The 17,319-nt window shown below is 41.1% G+C and overlaps 1 protein-coding gene and 1 long non-coding RNA gene across 4 annotated transcripts in view; one reads left to right on the forward strand and one right to left on the reverse strand.

Annotated features, from left to right (window-relative positions):
- Window positions 1-17,319, reverse strand: part of LOC132379064 (collagen and calcium-binding EGF domain-containing protein 1-like) — a 244,161-nt gene that overhangs the window by 26,635 nt on the left and 200,207 nt on the right. The window contains exon 11 of one of the 2 annotated variants that reach the window (XM_059946586.1): window positions 13,131-14,564. The exons of the other annotated variant lie outside the window; for it this stretch is intronic. Coding sequence (XP_059802569.1) covers window positions 14,556-14,564 — 9 coding nt within the window. The 3' untranslated portion in view covers window positions 13,131-14,555. Of the gene's footprint in view, window positions 1-13,130; window positions 14,565-17,319 lie in introns of those variants that run through there. 2 annotated transcript variants of the gene reach the window in all.
- LOC132379065 (uncharacterized) overlaps window positions 9,531-17,319 on the forward strand; it is a 57,362-nt gene continuing 49,573 nt past the window's right edge. For both annotated transcript variants that reach the window (XR_009507281.1, XR_009507280.1), the window contains exon 1: window positions 9,531-11,760. This is a non-coding gene — a long non-coding RNA (uncharacterized LOC132379065). The remainder of the gene's footprint in view (window positions 11,761-17,319) is intronic.

Here is a 17,319-nt window from a genome sequence, read left to right on the forward strand (position 1 = left end):
TGCTGTGCAGAGTCTTGTCAAAAAAACTTGCTTTCATCTATGCATACAAAAACAAAATGTAATTTTCACCCATGCTCTTTGTAACTATCTCTACAAATTAAATCATTAGCCACGCTATTACCTTAACAAATTCATGCTGATTTTCTTTATTTATCTGTGCCTTATATAACCACAGTATTATTTGATGGAATTGCCAATACTGACATTTAGATCAGTAGGATTGTACTTGCATAAACAAATCCTATCTCCCTTTTTAAACAAATGCATAACTGTAATGAACCTCCAGTCCTCTAAAGTCATTCCTGGTACCACATTCCCACCCCTTAAAATTTCTTATCTTTGTCTGGATTTAAACCTAATCTGAAAACTACTTCATTGATCTTTGTGCCAGGATGATTCATTCAGTGTGCCTTGAGCATAAAATATTGAGACTAAACACAAGATATTCTGCAGATGCTGGAAATCCAGAGCTTCACACACAAAATGATGGAAGACCTCAGCAGGTCAGACTTCTTGCTTCTTCTCCTTTCCTTAACAGTTCCAATGAGGGGTTCATTCCAAAACATTGACTGCTTATTCATTTCCATAGATACAGCTTGCTGAGTTCCTCCAGCACTGTAGATATTTGATTCTTTTGCTCTGGTGTAGGAACGAGTGCAATAGTTGGAGTGAGATATAAAACACCTCTGCCAATTATTATAAAGATTCCAAATTAGACCATCAGACATAAGTCTGAAGCCATTCAGCAGATTGAGTCAGCTTTATTCTTACATCATGGTTGATAGATTATACCCCTCGAGTCTCGACCCCATTTTCCTGCCTTCTGCCCATAATATTTAACACCAGGTTAGCTCTATTTGTCACACGTGCATCAAAACATATAATGAAATGTGTCATTTGCCACAAATCAGATCAATGAGAATTGTGCCCATGTAAAATGATCATATTAAAAATTGAAAGATTACCTTTATTTGGAGTGAAATGAGCATTTGTGGTCTCAGTGTAGTATGCTCACACTCATTAACGCTAACGGTTCAAGTTTATAACGTGGAAGGAAACTAGGACATCCTGAGCAAAGCCACACATTCATAGAGGGAATGTAAAAACTTCTTGTAAACTGTGGCACAAATCGAACCCCACTCAGTGATCACTGGCCCTGTAAAGCAATACACTACCATGCATTTGCAAGTTATCCCATGATATTACCTCATTGCAGGAAAATGTATCCCTAGTGGAATGGTCTATTTTTATCCCTCAATCAACATTATTAGTAATTACACTAATTGGTCACTGTCAGGATAGGCAATCCCTTGCAATTTAAGATAACTTGTTTCTACTCCAGTTTAAGTGGGTTCCAAGATGCCTTTTGAGGCCAGTGTGGTAACCAGAGAACAGACACCAAACACAGGAAGAACTTGGTGGTTCAGGGAACATCTCTGTAGTGGAAAAATGTGTAAATTTGCATTTTAACACTCCTCCCCACTCCCTCACCGTCCTGTCTGTCCCATCTTCAGCATTGCCACAGAGATGCAAACACAAATTGGAAGAGCAACATCTCATATTTCCTCTGGATGGCTGACAACCCAATGCTCTATTTATTGAATTTTCCAATTTCAGGTAACCTACTCTGTCAGTGCTCTCTTCCCATACACAGTTTCTATTTCCTATGTTCATCCCTTACCTTCACTTAGTTTCATCAGCCCATCATCCCCTCCAGATCCACCTACCATCCTGTAGTTTGCCCTCACCATGAATCTATCAATCATCTTTGTACCCTCCCAGTCTTCATGTAGGGTCCAGACCTGAAGCATAGGCCTCCAACTTCTGCCTCCACAGATGCTGCTTGACCTGCTGAATTTTTCTAGAATTTTTGTTTCTTTTGTTGTTGTGGATTCCATTATCTTCCATCTCTTTTAGAATGTAGAACAATAGAACATTACAGCACTATACAGGTCCTTTGGCCCACAATGTTGTGCCGATCTTTTAACCTGTTTGACAATCAATCTCACCCTTCTTCACAAATGGCCCTCCATTTTTATATCATCCATGTGCCTACCTAAGAGCATCTTAAATGTCCCTAATGTGGTAACTACTTATGGGTCAGAAGGTGTTTGGTGGGGCAGGCGGGGGAGTGGTTGGTGAATGGTTTGTTTTTTACTACTCTATTTGTGTGAAGCTTTTGTGTGCTCCCAGTCCATGGATTTGAGGCTCTTATGTGTCCCAATCACATTGCTTTGTTTCCTACATTACAAAAGTGATCACAATAACCAAAAAAACTTAATTGGCTGTCAAGTGCTCTTACATTCTGATAGAGATCAGAACAATGCAATCAACATGCAAATTTCTCTTCTGATAGCAAAGAAGCTAAACCCACAAACCCAAAATAAAATACTTTGGATCAGTTTCATGTAATGAGTAAGTCTAGTTGCAATTGCTTCATAAGTAAATATGCCTTACGACAGCAATGGGGTGATCATGGATTTGCCCCAACAAACAAGCTACTGGAAGAACTCAAACAAGAGAAAATCTGCAGATGCTGGAAATCCAAGCAACACACACAAAATGCTGGAGGAACTCAGCAGGCCAGGCAGCATCTGTGGGAAAGAGTTCAGTTGATGTTTTGGGCCTGATAGATAGCATCTGTGGAAGGAAATGGTGTTTTGGGTCAAGACCTTTCATCTGGACTGGAATTTGCCTACTGTTTTCACCGGGATGTACAAAAGTACTCCAAAGTGGTGCCACTCAAGACATGATATGCAGTCTTATGGTTTGATTCCACAGTCAATGAAGTTAAGCAGAGATACATGAGACAAAAATAAACCTTGAATAATGAATTCCCCGAAGTACAAGGTAGTTTAGTGTATATTACATGGAAATGTGTTAATTCTGATTTATGACAAGAAGTGACTATTTTCCATAACATAACTAGTTTCCACAAATGACAGTAAAACTGTATTCCATGTTACATCATACAAAAATAATGAAAGGTGCTACTTACGTGCATACCCTGTCTTTAAAAAAGTAACCATATGTTCTACTTAAAGGTTGAAGGTAAAGATTATAAATTTTATTTGTCACATGTACATTGACACATACAGTGAAATTGCATTGTTTGCAGCAACAACCAACAGAGTGCGAGGTTGTGCCAGGGGCAGCCTGCGAGTGTTGCCACACTTACGGTGCCAACATAGCATGCCCAGAGCACAGTAAACCTAACCTGGAATGGGGGAGGAAACCCACGTGGACATGGGAAGAATGTACAAACTCCTTACAGAGGGCCTCAGGATATGAATCCGGTTTTTTCAATCACCTTCTCTGTAAAATACTATACTAACCGTTACACTACCATGCTTCCAGACTACTTACTTGCAATCCATCTGGCAGAAAATAAACTTAATTGACTGTAAAATGCTCTTATATTCTGATAGAGATGAGATTAATGCAAAGAAACTTAACTAGTCTTCCCCTCTTCATTTATGTTACAGATTCTGGGGAATCAGGCCAAAGATGCTGATGGTGATCTGCTTTCTTGCACCACTACAGATGAAGTCATTAAGACACTCTCACAATGCTGTTGGGTAGGGTTACGATGAAGGAAAGGTGATAGGTTTCCACGTTAGCTTCTATGAGACTTGGGAGGGGAACATATAGGTGTGGTGTTTCCATGTGTCTGCTGGTACTGTCCTTGATGGGAGAGATAAGGGAAGAATTATCCTATATACTTTAAGTGGTATATTATTTTCACATTATCAGATTGAAAGTATGTCAATTGAATGTATTAAGTAAACATCCTGCGGTCCATTTTTACACTCCTGAAGTCTCAGATCATACATCACTATAAATAGCAAAACATTAAAAGGGCAAACAAGCTCTTTAATTGATAGTACGCTACAAACAAAATTAAAATTGCTATACAATTTAAAAACACGATGCTTATTAAGATGAGATGTGGTGTAACAATTAACTTGAATGCACCCATCACTAAAAAGATACAATCCTTGCCTTGTAAACCAAGCTTATCGTTGGGATAGAGATAATTACTTGTAGAACTATTTTAAAGTCATAATGTCAGGGATTTTGGAACTGAAGGATATAGAATGTGGTTATTTTCAAAGGGTGTTCCAATCTGGACATCCGGATGTCAAGGGCTTGGAGAGAATCCAGAGGAAATTTACTGGAATGACTCTAGGAATGAGTTGGATGAAGACACTGGAGAATCCAAGGTTTTTAAAGTTGCAGAAGAATAATGGTGCATTTAATAGAGGTGTTCAAAATCATGTGATTTTTTTAAATAGAGAAAGCATGAAAGATCTACTTCCCCTGCAGGAGAATCAGATGGAAACTAAATTCCAGGTTATTGGCAAAAGATCAAAAGTAATTTATTTCAATATTTTTACTACAATTTGTGTCAATGACTGGCCTAAAATGAAGCGGAATCAATGGATAGTTTACTAAGGTCATTGGACACCAGGGAACCTTGTAGGAGAAAAGGAACATGATAGAACATTCACTGCACACTCATGGGCCAAATAACTTCCTTCTGTGTTAAACCATTCACGTTTTAGGATGAAGGACTAAATTTTTTTTCACAGTACTTGTAAATCAACTCAGAAGTTTGTAGCTGGGTATAGATAGGGGTCTTACTAACCCATGAAAGACTGAAGCCAAGTAAATGATGATGAAAATATAAGGATAAGGAATAATTAGAGTTTAGGAATGTTGTGAATACTGGAAATTGTAAAGCAAAACATGAAAAATTAGCTGATCTTGAAAAAATACAAATTGCTGGGAATCCAATCGTTTACACTCAGTGACCACATTATTAGATACAGGCAGTACCTAATGAAATGGCCACTGAGTGTATCTTTGCGGTCTTCTGCTGCACTGTAGCCCGTCACTTCAAGGTTTGACGTATTATGCATTCTGAGATGCTCTTCTGTGTGCCATTGTTGTAAGGTGTGGTTATTCAAGTTACTGTCACTTGAACCAGCCTGGCCCTTCTCCTCTGACCTCTCTCATTAACAAGGTACTTTCACTTATAGAACTGCCACTGATTGAATGTTTTTTTTGTATTTTACATCATTCTCTGTAAATAATAGAGACGATTGTGCATGAAAATCCCAGGAGATAATCAATGTCTGAGATACTCAAACCACCCTGTCCATCACTTAGATCACATTTCTTCCCCATTCTGCACAACAACTGACTCTCTTGACCATGTCTGCATGCTTTTATGCATTGAGTTGCTGGCCCATGACTGACTGTAAAAGATTAAAGATTGCAAATCCTTCAAATTGTTTGTCTTTTGCTGTAGAGACCAGAAGAAATGTTATCTTCTTTAATTAATAAGATGAATTTTGAGCTTGTTATAATGCTTATTTTTCAAGGGATGATTGGAAGACATAGGTATTGAAGTGAGCAAATTAAATCAGAATGATGCATTCTGATTTAACAATGAATTCCCTAACAATGAAACTACAATCACTTACAGTATAAGAAATCAGCATTCAAATATTTTAAGTCTGTGAGCTAAATCACTCCTACTCCTTCAGGTCACCTGGGATATTCTGATGCGATATGTGCTTCTTTTTTGCTGTTTTTTTGGGACTGTTGAGATCGGCATGGTCAGATTGTAACCAGTTCACATCGGAAATGACCATTAAGTTATCATTTTATAGGAGCACTTGGAGATTTTGCAATAAAAGTGAGAATTCAAGTCAAATTAGTATGGAATATCATACTTCAGCCAACTTCAGAAATGAAAATCAACTCCCATGACATCTCTTACCTCACCATGATCACCAGAGTTCTTAGTTTTATTTTTTACTTATTATTATTATTTGCTTTTTAAGCATTTGCACAGTATCTCTTCTTTTGCATATTGCTGCTTGTCAGTCTTTGAGTGTAGTTTTTAATTAATTCTATTGTATTTCTTCATTCTACTGTGAATTCCTGCAAGAAAATGAATCTCAGGGTAGTATATGATGACCAGTTTATCAGTGGCCAGTTTATTAGGTACACCTGTTCACCTGCTCATTAATGTAAGTGTCTAATCATCCAATCATGTGGCAGGAGCTCAATGCATAAAATATGTGGTCAAAAGGTTCAATTGTTGATCAGACCAAACATCAGAATGAGGAAGAAATGTGATCAAAGTGACTTTGAATGTGGAATGATTGTTGGTTCCAAATGGGGTGGTTTGAATATCTCTAAAACTGCTGATCTCCTGGGGTTTTCACACACAGAAGTCACTAGAATTTACAGAGAATGGTAAGAAGAACATAAAACATCCAGTAAGCGGCAGTTCTGTGGGTGAAAACACCTTGTTAATGAGAGAGGTCAGAGGAGAATGGCCAGACTGGTTCAAGCTGACAGGAAGGCGACAGTTTTGAGAATGTTGCGTGTCACTCAGCCATGCTGCCAGTGTTCAGTTGGAATTCGTATTGTCACTGTCTCTACACTGGAGTCTGTCTTTCCTCTGCATTTGTGCCCCAACATTGCCTGAGCACACCGTGACAGGCTGCAACAGCAGAAGACCATGAACATGCACTCATTGGCCACTTCATTAGGTACAGGATGTACCTAATATGTGGCCACTTTATGTACATACTTTGAAAACAATTTTACTTTGAGCTTTCAACTTTATCCTACTTTTATTTAAAATATCAACGTGTGGATCTTTCCTCTAAATTTTGAAATGTAATATCAAATTTCCTCCCAACATGGTTATGATCGATGAGATGTTCCACTATCATTTATCTGCCATCTAATTCCAGGTTACTCATCACTCTAACTCATATGACCAGCTTTCAGGGACTGGAAGTTGTAATATAATCTGGTAAGATGTGAAACAGTGGTTTAATATTAACCAGTTGTAATGCTGGTCTCTGCTTTATTAATCCGGTGATAAATATCACTCTCCTGATTCTACAAACATCCATTAAATATGTTCTAGAGATGAATTTTCTATACCTTTCACATGTGTGCTTCTCAAAGTCAAAGTCTAATGATTTAATGAAAATTAAATTCCTTGTAAGTGGTATCGCAGGTGGATAGGGTCATAAAGAGAGTTTTTGGCACATTCATCATCATATGATGTGTCATCTGAGGTTGGTGATCATGAACTCGTGACCATGATTGTTCTTGGCAAACTTTTCTCCAGAAGTGGTTTGCCATTGCCATCTTCTGGGTAATGTCTTTACAAGATGGGAGACCCCAGCCATTGTCAATACTCCTCAGAGAATGTCTGCCTGGCATCAGTAGTTTCATAACCAGGATATGCACCAGCTACTCATACGACCATCCACCAGCTGCTACCTTGGCTTTATGTGACCCTGATCGAGTGGTGGTGGGGGGGGGGGGCGTTAAGCAGGTGCTCCATATTGCCCAGGGGTGACCTGCAAGCTAGCGGAGGGAAGGAGCACCTTATTCCTCCTTTGACAGAGACATGGCTCCACTTCACCATCCAATTTGGCATATTAGCCTTCACAGGGTGGCACAATAGTGTAATGGTTAGCCCAATGATTTATAGTACAGGAGTTTTGGGTTCAATTCCTGCTGCGTACGTTTGTACGTTCTCCACATGACTGTGTGGGTTTCCTCCGGGTGCTCTGGTTTCCTCCTACAGCCCAAAGACATACTGGTTGGTAAGTTAATTGATCATTGTAAATTGTCCTGTGATTAAATTAGGATTAAATTGGGGATTGCTGGGCTGTGTGGACTGAAGGGCTGGAGGGCCTATTCTGTGTGTATCTCAATGAATATATGAATAGAAAGCATTGAGTACAGGAGATGAGATTTTACATTGGAGATAAGACATTCATGAGGCCAAACTTGGAGCTTTGTGTGCTGCTCTGACCACCACCTACAGGAATGATATCAACAGCATTGAAAGAGTGCAGAGACAGTTTACTAAGATGTTGCCAGAAGTTGAGGGCACGAACTATAGGGAAAAGTTGAAGGATATGGACTTTATTCCCTAGAACATCGAAGAATGAGGGCAGATTTGGTAGAGTTATACAAAATTGAGGAGTATAAATAGGGTAAATGCAAGCAGGCTTTTTGCATTGTGGTTGGGTGAGACTAGAACTAGGGAGTCATAAGTACCAATTGAAAAGTGAAATATTTAAGGGGAACCTGGAGGCTGGGGGTTGGGGGGGGGGGAGGTTCTTTCCTCAGAGGGTTGTGAGACTGTGGAACGAGCTGCCAGCAATGGAGGATGGGGGTTTAATTCCACCTTTTAGTAGAAATTTGGTTAAGTATATGGATGTGAGGAGTGTGCAAGACTATGGTCCAGGTGCAGTCGATGAGACTCAACAGAACAGTTCTGAATGGACTAGATAGGCCAAGGGTCTGTTTCCGTGCTGCAGTGCTCTATGACTACGACTCTCAACACCAGCATTTCTGCAGTTAAGAAGGAGAGAGACTTGCACTTTATAATATGTCTCACAAATTCTTTAAGTGGCAGGGTGGAGATATGTCTCTATCAAAGCAGGTGTAAGGTGCTCCTTCCCTCCACTACCCTGCAGGTCACCCTTGGGCAAGGTGTAGCACCTGCTTCGTCCCCTGATCACAAGTCCTGGTTATGCGACCACTGACACCAGGCAGACAATCTCTGCAGTGTATTGGTAATGGCTAGGGTCACACTTCTTGTAAAATCTCTGCCAAGAATTAGGTAATGGCAAACCACTTCTGTCAAAAGATTTGCCAAGAACAATCACAGTGAGAGAACGTGATCGTCCACATCACATAGACACGGCACATAATGATGATGATGATTCACAAAATCCAGGAAATTCCAGACTGCTTAAAGCACGTCGCTTTCAGGATGTCCCAATGTGCTTCATAGCCTGTTTTAAAACGTGGGCTATGCTGTGCTACAATAAAAGGGGCAGCCAATGGGGGAACAGCAAGCTCCCACAATCAGCAAAGTTTCAGTGAAAGGATGATCAGTTTTGGATGCAGGTTTTGCAACCAAAATGTTGACAATTGCTTTACCCCCTCCCTCCACAACAAATGCTACTCAACTTGCTGAGTTCCTGCAACAGATTGTTATTCCAGATTTCAACATCTATTGCATACCTCTACTCAACTTTAGTGATGTTGGTTGATGGATAAATATCTCCCAAGCACTAGGACTACACCACCAGTGTGCAAGATAATTGCCACAAAATCTACCCAATAATGAACTCCAAACTGCGATTAAACAGTTCTCCCCTGCATTCTTTTACAGAATTGCACCCAATATTTATAGTGGGTTTTTTTCCATTTTTTAATGTAAATCTCTCAGTTTTTTTGAAATAATTACATTTTTAACATCGTGGGTTTCTACCTTCCAATTACAAGTATTTTGACTCTTAACCCGTTTAGCTGTAAAATGGAATTCCCCACTTTTTTGCACATTCAGTGCATACTTGTATGTGCAGAGGAATTAGTTCTGGAACGTTTCCATGTGTTAAACACTCTCTCTCTCTCACACACACAGTGCTATGAAGGACATACTCTAGCATTCTTCTCTGAATGACCGCGCTATGAGCAGTCGTGTAGTAAGACACAAAGGAATTATTAAAGAGTTCGTGTGTAACGAGATCCAGAAATGGAGTAATTGTCCGGTCTGAACAATTGGCTATCGTGCAAAGGAGACAAAAAGCGGTGTTGCGTGCGAACGTGACTTGAGGGTACGTGAGATGCCAGGAATCTTATGGCAGGTACAGCAACTTGAACTATGCGCACTTAGTCACGCAACAGTCCAAAGCAAGCAGAACCGGAACACGCCTGTTCCCAGCACCCTTTCCTCGCCAGAGGCATCACTCTCTCAGGGCATTTAACTCCTCAAACAAGCTTGCTCGCTTTCAGTCTTGCGGCAGATTTAATCTAACCCGAGGCGGTCGCTATCTTCTCACCAGCCCCCTCCCTCCCGTTTACAGGTAACCAACAGGTAGATGATAGTATCTGCCACATCCTGGTCTGTCAGACTGACGGGCTCCTTGCAACCAAGCTTCCAGTGAGGTGTTTTATTGCACCATTCTCAGTCAAGCGTGTCTCCGTGCTCCCTAAACTCTGCTGTGCACCGTCCTATTTACAGATTGCACTTTGTCCAACACTCCTGTTCCAGTTTCCAGATTCCTAAAGCAAAAAAAAACAAGTTATTGGAGGAACTCAGAGGGTGAGGCAGCATCTGTAGTGGGAAATGTATGATCAACGTTCCTGGTTGAGTCCTTTCATCTGGACAGGAATTTTCTCACTGTTTTCACTTAAATACAAAAGTGCTCGAGAATATTTCTACTAAGGGCCATCATATGGACAAGGCAAGGACTCAGAATGTCCACTGTCCATTTCCTTCCACAGGTAGGGCTGGACTCCTTTGAGTTCCTCCTGTGGCTTGTGTGTTGCTCCAGATCCCATCATCTGTAGTCCCTTGTGTCTCCCACTCATTGACACCTTAGCCTGATCTTCGACCATTACTGCGCTCTTGCCTTGCCAAATGCAGATCGCCATTGACTCCTCCAGCTCAAGGAGCAAGAGCTGTGCAAGCGAGCCCCTTGCTCAGCAAGCTGCTCTCTCTGATGTGGGACAAAAGAGCAGTGGTCGACAAATTGGCTCAGCTAGTGGAGTGGCTGTCTCACTCTTGACCTGGGTTTAGTCCTGACCTCTGCTGCTGTCTGTGTGGAGTTTGCACGTTTTTCCTGTGATCATGTGCATTTCCTCAGGATACTCCGGTTTGCTCCCACATGCCAAACACTTGTAAGTCGGTAGTTTAATTGGCCACAATAAGTTGCTCCTTATGTGTAGTTTTCCAGCAGAATCTGGAAGCAGCTGATGGGAATATGAGGGGAATAAAATGTTATTTATTGTTGTAAAACTGTGTTTGATGACTGGCATGTGCTGAAAATCCTGATCCATGCTCTGAGGCTCTACAATTCCCTGAGTTCTTCCTGCAGTCGCTCACAATATTTATCCTTCTACTAAAACCTACATCACAACCTTTCCACATTTGCTGCCTGGTAGCTCACAGGGCACAAACTCACTATTTCCTAAATTCAAGCAAATGCACTTCTTTATGAAGCACTTTGGGACAACCCCCTTTGGTTCTAGAAGACAATCAGAAAATACAATCCACTTTCCACTCCAACATAGCTTAGATCCAACTAATTTGGCCTTTTAGGCACCCACTATTTTAATTTTAGTGCCTTCAACTGCCCAGACCTTCTGTAATTCCTTCGCTAAACCTCATGGACTCTGCTTCTTGCCAACATTCCTTACCTTCTTGACCAAGCACTTGGGATATTTTCAGTTAAAAAACTCAAGTGCTGGAGGACTTGGTGGTCAAGGCAGATTCAGTAGAAGGAAATGGAGGACAATCGTTGTTTCAGATGATTTATTTGGAATTAAGTACGATGTCTCTTGTGGCTCAATGAACCCATGACACTCAATTACGTCCTTGTGACCAATGAACCCAGTAACCTGTATGCCTTTGGAATGTGGAAGAAACTGGAGTACCTGGAAGAAACCTACATGGTCTCAGGGAGAATGTACAAACTCTGGAGACAGGGGCACAATTGAACAGAAGTTACTGACTCTGCCAATGATATGCTACTACACTGCCATAAAGATTCTAGTCCTGGGTATGGTTTTATGACAAGAAACTAGTGGTTCCATTGGAAAATTATTAGCTATCAGCCATCTGTGGACCAGCTTATTTCAGATTTTGACAAGCAAACTTTGAAGTCTGGAGCATCTTAAATATCTGGTGATATTCAGGTAAGGTTACCTTAATCTAAATGAGCTTATCTCAGTTGTAGAAGAAAGTTAAGTGTGCGTGAATGTTTGAATTGGTTTGTTTCTTTCTGTAGGTTGTGGTGCTTCTAAGTTTATTTTTATTATTTTGTTTATTAAAATGTAATTTTAATTTGCATTGTTTAATCTCTAAGTGTAGTTTTTAAATGTCTTTGACGTTTGGAGGCATCTATAACTGTGGACGTTCTACCTGTCTGGATGCTCTGCAGGTGCAGCAGGTCAGCTGACCCTCTGCATTCAGACAAGGTATGTTTGGGCAGGAATTGTGAGCAAGTTATCTTAGCAGAAACCCAAACCACTTTGATCCATTCCACTAATGTTCTGATGCAGTTTCTGCTTATGAGTGTATTATACACATCCAGTGGTCACTTTATTAGAAACACCTATGCACCTGCTCGTTAATGCAAATATCTAATCAGCCAAAAATGTGGTGGCAACTCAGTACATAAAAGCATGCAGACATGGTCACAAGGTTCAGTTGCTGTTCAGACCAAACATCAGAACAGCAAAGAAACATGATCTAAGTGATTCTGACTGTGGAATAAATGGGAATAAATTTTTGATGCTTACGGGGTGGTTTGAGTGTCTCAGAAACTGCTGATCTCCAAGGATTTTCACAGATAACAGTCTCTAGAGTTTACAGAGAATGGTGCAAAAAATGAAAAACATCCAGTGGGTGGTGGTTCTGTGGGTGAAAACGCCTTGTTGATGAGAGAGATCAGAGGAGAACAACCAGACTGGTTCAAGCTGACAGGAAGGCGACAGTAACTCAAATAACCACTTGTTACAATAGTGGTTTGCAGAAGAGCATCTCTGAACACACATCATGCTGAACCTTGAAATGGATAGGCTACCTGGGCAGAAGACCACTAATATACACTCAATGACTACATTGCTAGGTAGAGAAAGTTCATAATCTTAAAAGTACCAAGTCTTAGAATATTTGGTGGTGCTTTTGACACACAGAAGTTGGAAAAAGAAATTACTGAAGAAGCAAGGCACATGATTGTTTGTAATTCTAGCACAGTGTTGAGCAGGGATGATCAGTTGGTGCTGATAGCCTTGTGTAAACCTACCCACTGTGAACTCTTGCACCTAGGATCATATTTACTACTTAGAAAGAAATCATGAAACTTAACTCTTTCCTTTGAATCTGCACGTGCCAATCATTCTCCTTGATCTGAATGTCCAACTTGTGTCAGTTGACATATACTCAGGAGGCAACTGAACTACTCATATTCCTTTTTCTTGTCTGCTTTTACTACACGATAGTTACAAGTTCAAGTTTAATTATCATTCAACAACACACATGTATACAGCTAAATGAAACATCATTCCTCTGGGCTAAGGTACAAAACACGTTACATACAGTCACACACAGCACATATAGTTACACTAGCACATACAGTCACAAAACAATATCAGCACAAGTCCCTGAATGGCATGGTCTGATGATTGATGGTGCATGGGATGTTGTCCCGGAGCCATGTTTCTGCAAGAACAAGCATGTAGCAGTTCCTCATCTCATGCTGTGGGCAATCCAGCTTGTCTTCCGGGGAGCAAATGCTGGAGAACAGCACTGACAGCACAGCCTGCCTGTAGGGGCCAGCCCCCAACCCAGCACAGATTCCAGTGCACCTTCTGTTCTCCACCACACTGCCCCTGGAGCCGCCTACCCCGGGTGGTTGCAACAGGCGACACCACAGCATGAGGGCCTGGTCTGCACAGCAAACCGAGGCCACGCAGATCCTCTGCTGTCTGTCTCACCAATGAGCTGGACCTGCAGTATTTTGTATTACCAATACCCAAGAGGGTCTTGCAATCACAAGAAAAACATTTAAGGCAAATATGTGCTCTATTTGTTGGACCCGGAGAGGCCACTGCAACTAAGCACACCGCAATTTTACTGGAAGATCATAAACTGCCCCTGTGCTGTCCTGCCACTCACCCCCACCCACTTCCCAGTAAAAACGTTTGAAATCTGCAACTCAATGGGAAGGAAGCAGACTTTATTGGAAGCTAAGCAGAAAAGGTAAGAAAATCAAAAAAAAAAAAAAATTCCGAAGTACCTTTCATGGCCCTTTCAGCATATGACATTTTTCAGGGGGTGTTGATATGATAGGTGTGAGTTGATGTCTTACCTGCTGGATGTCTTGGAACCAGAGGTCATGGTCTTAAGGTAAAGCTGATCACTTGTTTTAAAACATAACCATGGCTGATGAGTGTGAATTTTACAACTCAGAAGTCATGAACTTTTGGAATTCTTTACTCAAGATTTTGAGAGATTTCAGAGGTTCAAGTTTATTTATCACAGGTACATTGAAACGTACAGGGAGATGCATTGTATGCATTACAAACAGCACACCCAAGGGTATGCTAGGGTAGCCCACAAGTGTCCACACATTCCAGCACCAACATATCACGCCCACAGTGATTGGCAGAACAAAACAGAACACAACAAGCAATAGCAGAGCAAGCCCTGTTCCTCCCTCCCATCTCTGCACATTATCCTAGGACAGGCCTCCAGCCTCTGGTGGATTCAGATTCTGGCTAGCAGATGCTGAGCTTCGACCTCCCCAGCAGACTTGCAGAGAACTGCAGATTTTGCTCCAGCCGATGGGTCTTGGCTTCTAGACTTTCGATTAAACCCTCAGGCCTTGATCCTTGTAATTGATCCCAGGGCACGCCAGTCACTAAACGTCAGGTCTTGAACTCCATACTCGATTATGACGGGATCCCGAGCACTTGGCCTTGTTAGGTTATGGAAGCTCAGGACAAAAGGGATGTAGAGTTTGGAAATAAAAGAGATCTGTGATAAGTATGGGAAAGTGACACTAAGGCAAAAGATTGACCGTGATCTCACTGAATAGTCCACTCCTCCCATTTGTATGATTTACATCTTAAAGCGCTTTACTGTTCTTTTGACATATCTTAGAGATAATAAGTTTGAACTTGAGCAGTCCCTTCATCCCAATTCAAAAAGGGAACAGGCTCTCCAGAATGGGAAAGAAAATAGGCTCCATGGTAACACTGTACAGCACATATTTGCTTTAAATGTTTTTCTTGTGATCGCAAGACCCTCTGTACACTCTTGTAACACGGTACAGCACCAGCGATCACCGATTGCTGTCTGTAGGAGTTTGTACGTTCTCCCTGTGGCCGCGTGAGTTTCCTCCCACGTTCCAATGGCATACGGCTAGGGTTAGTGAGTTGTGGGGATGCTATATTGGCACTGGAAGAGTGGCGACACTTGTGGCTGCTCCCAGCATATCCCCGCCGATTTGATTTGATGCCAGCAGCACGTCTGACGGTATGTTTCAATGTACATGTGATAAATAAAGCTAATTTTTCTTTCTCAATTTTTTTCTATTAAAAATGAAGGGCCAAGATATAAAGGTAAAAAGTAAAAAATCTTTATAATAAATAAACAAAATAAGCAGGATCAAGTACAAAGTGAAGTCAAAACATGTTCTAGTATTTCAAATACGATTCAACTGTTTAATGATCCAGCATTAATTTTATGTTTTAAAGCAAACTACACCTGCATTATCAAAATCTCTTCATCTAATCTCCATGCACCCGCCCCGATCTCCCCTGAAACTAAGTAAAATAGTGAATTTATAGGGGAGGCTGGAAACCAGTGCCAGAGGTGAATGCCCTCATGTAGTACTTAATGTGATGGTGCGGTTGACAGTGAAGAGTTGCTAAGGAATAAAAAACACAATAACATAGAGGTAATGGTCGGACTGAACCCACTCTCTCTGAATGCCCACTTACTTACAAAGTGGGTCTTTATATTGGTGAATACTGCATGAAAATATCATTAAAACTGAATTGGTTTTCACTCTCTTGTTTCCTGTTTTAAGATTCAGATAAGAAGGTACATTATCATATGTTGTGAAATATGTTGCTTTGCAGCACAGCACAGTTCACAAAAATTATAAATTACAATAAAAAATACATATTTGTGTGTGTAGCCCTCCGTTGGTTGGGGTCTACCATGGATGTTGTTACGTCTGTGTAACTACATGTCGATTAAATAAAAACATGCACGTGGGAGATGGCTTTAACTGGTGTATTCACATTTCAGCAAGAGAGAAAGAGGGAACAATACACATGTGAAGACTAACAGTTCATACATAGTACCAAGGGAAGTCATTGCTCTAAGTGTAATAGAGCCATACATTACAGATGTTGTTCTAGATGTCTAAGCCAGTACACAAGTAGTGCAAAAAGGGAGCAAAAAGTATGAGGTAGTGTTCAGGGGATGCTTCACTGTCCATTCAGTAATCTGGTTGTGGAGGGGAAGAAACTGTTCCTAAAATGTTGAGTGTGTGTCTCCAGGCTCCTGTACCTCCTTTCCGATGGTAGCAATGAGAAGAGGTCATGTCCTGGGTGATGGGGGTCCTTAATGATGAATGCTGCTCTCTGAGGCACTGCCTTTTGAAGGTGTCCTCGATGCTGGGAAGTTAGTGCCCACTTTGGAGTTGGCTGAGTTTGCAATTCTTTGTAGCTTTTACTGATCCTGTGCAGTGGCCCCTCCACAATGCAACCAGTTACAATGCTGTCCACACTAAATCTATAGAAGTGAGGTCACTTCTCACAGTGACTTACAGACATGATGGTAATCCTATTTCCTATCTCCTCCTGCTACTCAACAGTAACATTGACCTTGCGTCCCCAAACCACACTACCCAACCCCTTGCCATTGCTGCACCATAATTATACTTCAAATAGGCAACTCAATTTACCCAGTCTTTGTCTCCCTGTGGTTTTCCTCCACATGCTTCCACATCTTAGACACTATAACGAACCACTATATTTTGCCCCTCATGTGTAGGGACAAGGTTAACTGGATGTTAGATGATCACAGACACAATGGGCCGAAAGGCCTGCTTCTATGTAATGTGTAATCCCAGACATTTAATGTCAATTTGAGCTTGAGAAAGGCAGGCTTTGCCTTGTCTTCAACACATTAATACCCTCTGCTTCATTTGTAGAGCTTTGGTGTGGAATCCTTGATGTTCTTTCAAGTTCAAGTTCAAGTTAGTTGTCATTCAACCATACACATGTAAACATTACATTGCTCCTCTGAGCCGTAGTTCACAACACGAGGTTACAATCCAACACATACAGTCACAAGTCCCTGAGTGGCATGGTCTGAAGATTGGCAGGTTGACATATAAAGTGTGAGGTAGGTGCATGTTTATGTGAGACAGTATAATGTTACTGGCACTATTATAATAAAACAAGCAGTCATATAAATATCTGAAACAGCAGCAATAAAAGATGAAAAGTGACCTTTCATAGAGATCTGTTCCTGGACCGCTGCTGCTTGTGATTTTTATAAGTGACTTGGATGACGAAGTGGATGGGTGGGTTAGCAAGCTTGCAGAGGACACAACGGTTGGTGGTGTTGTGGATTGTATAGAGGGTTTTCGAGGGTTACGGTGGGACTTTGTCTGGATGCAGAGCTGGACTGAGAAGTAGCAGAGAGAGTTCAACCCGAAAAAAATGAGAAGC

The sequence above is a fragment of the Hypanus sabinus genome, chromosome 21 (genome assembly GCF_030144855.1).
Source record: "Hypanus sabinus isolate sHypSab1 chromosome 21, sHypSab1.hap1, whole genome shotgun sequence".
Lineage (NCBI taxonomy): Eukaryota > Metazoa > Chordata > Chondrichthyes > Myliobatiformes > Dasyatidae > Hypanus > Hypanus sabinus.